The 2652-nt window shown below is 25.5% G+C and overlaps 1 protein-coding gene across 2 annotated transcripts in view; it reads right to left on the reverse strand.

Annotated features, from left to right (window-relative positions):
- LOC107617022 (caffeoyl-CoA O-methyltransferase 5) overlaps positions 1-2484 on the reverse strand; it is a gene marked incomplete at its 5' end in the record, with an annotated part of 4747 nt that extends 2263 nt beyond the window's left edge. Inside the window, 3 exon segments of one of the 2 annotated variants that reach the window (XM_016318864.2) lie at positions 931-1062; positions 1200-1344; positions 2405-2484. In XM_016318864.2, the coding sequence (XP_016174350.1) occupies positions 931-1062; positions 1200-1344; positions 2405-2484 (357 nt within the window). 2 annotated transcript variants of the gene reach the window in all.

Below are 2652 nucleotides of genomic sequence, written 5' to 3' on the forward strand. Positions count from 1 at the left end.
AAAAAAAATTATATTTTTCTTTTATATTATTACTTATCTCGTTTAGTAAAAGAGCGTTAAAAGATAAAATAAAACCTTTTAACTCTTTTTTGGACAAAATACTTATATAAGTACTATATCATATACATCTTGTTTATTGTAGGTATCTGGTCTTCACCATAAACACAATGCGTATGGTACAATACCTGTTACTTTTTATGTGCAGATGAAATATAATTTTAGTATTTTATTATTTAATTTGCAATGTCGACAAAATATGTTTATAACTATTTCGTTTTCATTGCAATCGAGATAAATAATATTTTATTTATTTAAAATTTTCAAAAATTTATAAGATATTTAAATTTTTGACTTTTTTAAATATCAATTTTTTATGTTTATTTGGATTTCTCAGATCTAACAGAAAAAACAAATATAACTTCCGTTGTATTGATATAGTTGATATGGATGCACAAGTAAAATTTTTTTAAAATAAGATAAATTAGACCCAAAAATAGATATATCCAGATTTTAAAAAGTCAGAAATTTAAATGTATTTTTAAATTCTCAAAAACTTAAATGTCTGCAAACCAAAAAGTAAAGTTAGGAATCAATTTGTCATTTTCTCTTCATTTATAAATAAACTAGTACTTTTCATAGTATGTATTACCTACACTTTGAATAATGTATGTTTTAGCTAGAAGGTATATTAATTTTAAAACAAAAATGTTATTCGTATATTAAAATCAGCCACTAAAATCAGTCATTAATGTATATATTTGTATATAAATACATGTGTAATTTAATTTATTTTCAACGTGTATTTGTATTGTGACATGTATTTAATGACTGATTTTAGTGTGCACGCAGCATAATTTATTTTAAAATTTAGAACTTTATTTAATTTGACAATTATTTTGAGATAAATATAGTATAATAGTGTGCACATACATCTTTAAGCAGTTCATCAAGAAGAGAAAGAGCAGGTCCTTCTCTAAAATCAATCTTGTGAGCCACTCCAGCTTTTTGAATTATGGGCAATCCCAATTCATAATATTCCCGGTTCACATCCATAGCCAATATCTAATAATATTCATAGAAGGACCCAATCATCGGCTAGGTATATAATAATAGCGAATATTAATTAAATTAAGTAATATAAATGAATAATATAATATTTTAGACTATATGTACATCTCAAGCTAATAATAAGTAAGAACCTTTCCATCATGAGGAAGAGCAAGGGCAGTAGAAAGCAGAGAGTAACCAGTGTAGACGCCAATTTCCATGGTGTTCTTGGCGTTTATGAGTTTAACCAACATCATTATCAGTTGTCCTTCGTCCGGTGGTGTAGCCATGATGTTACTGTTTTAGAATTCAGTTATTTAATAATGGTTAGATGTATAATCTTGATATATTTTTATATTTGTACTTTTAGCAAAAAACTTCAAATTCTAGATTTTGACCCAAAAATTTAATTAAAGATCAGACTAATTCCTCACTTTTGCATAGGAACTAATTTGTCTAATATTTTAAATTATCTTCAATCAAATGTCAATTTTTTAGTTGATAGAGAGTAATTAATTTATCCAATAAAAACTATTAGAAACTGATTTGGAATATTGCTCATTATTTTTTAAGAATAAAGTGACAATTATATTTTTAAAAATTTTGACCTCAAACTAATTAATTTTTAAAGAAAAAAATAAGTAGGTCTTCTATGATAATAAATGGTAGACATATATATTTGTTCTTCAACCAATAAATAGTACAAAACAAAATAAAGTTCTCTATGTGTTTCGTTATTTAAAATAGTGCGTATTTCATTGCTACCATATGAGTATAGAAACAATGTAATTTTAAATAGTAAAATATTTATTATCTCTTGAGTTTTCACATAATCTTTATTAATTACTCTTTATTTATCACGAATTTTATCAAAACATGTAAAATTTTATTTCAAAAATTATTATCTGCATGACGATCTTTCATAAATAAATACGTCACAGTAAGTAACAACACATATAAACACCACTATTAAGTTTTACATGATGAATTAACAGAAAGATATTATGTGTCCATCGTTTATTATCGTAGAGGACCAAACTAGTACTTTTTCTTCTTCAAAAATTAATTAGTTTGAAATCGAAATCTCTTATATATTTATATATAAATACATAAATACATAATGCATGTCTGATTTAATAATTTTAATAGGCATTTAAAATTTTTTGCTATTATTACTTAACTCCATCAATAAAATTTCCCATAACCTTTGGCGGAAAAACCGGTGAGAAGAACGTGGTTGAGAGAAAGAGAAAAAAGAGAAAACTTAACTGAACCAAATAATTACACTTGTATTTAATGAACATATAAGAAGGAGGTCTTTTTAATTAAAAGAAAAAAAAGACGTAATCTAAATTACCGAGGGTGGTTTTGTGTCATCTCACGGAGCTCCTTCAAGCTCTCGTGTTCTCTTGGATACACACTTGTTTCAAGTACATACTGCACCAACCAGTACATGCATCATCTGTGTTAGAAAAAATGAAAGAATTACCAGGAACTTGATGTTTATTTAATTTATTTTTGTGTCTATTAATTAATCGACAAGAGATATAAATTATTTGTTTTGTTCTAACATGCATTTCTGTCACTTTAGAATTTTCCAGAACA

Source organism: Arachis ipaensis, chromosome B01 (genome assembly GCF_000816755.2).
Source record: "Arachis ipaensis cultivar K30076 chromosome B01, Araip1.1, whole genome shotgun sequence".
Classification (NCBI taxonomy): Eukaryota; Viridiplantae; Streptophyta; class Magnoliopsida; order Fabales; family Fabaceae; genus Arachis; species Arachis ipaensis.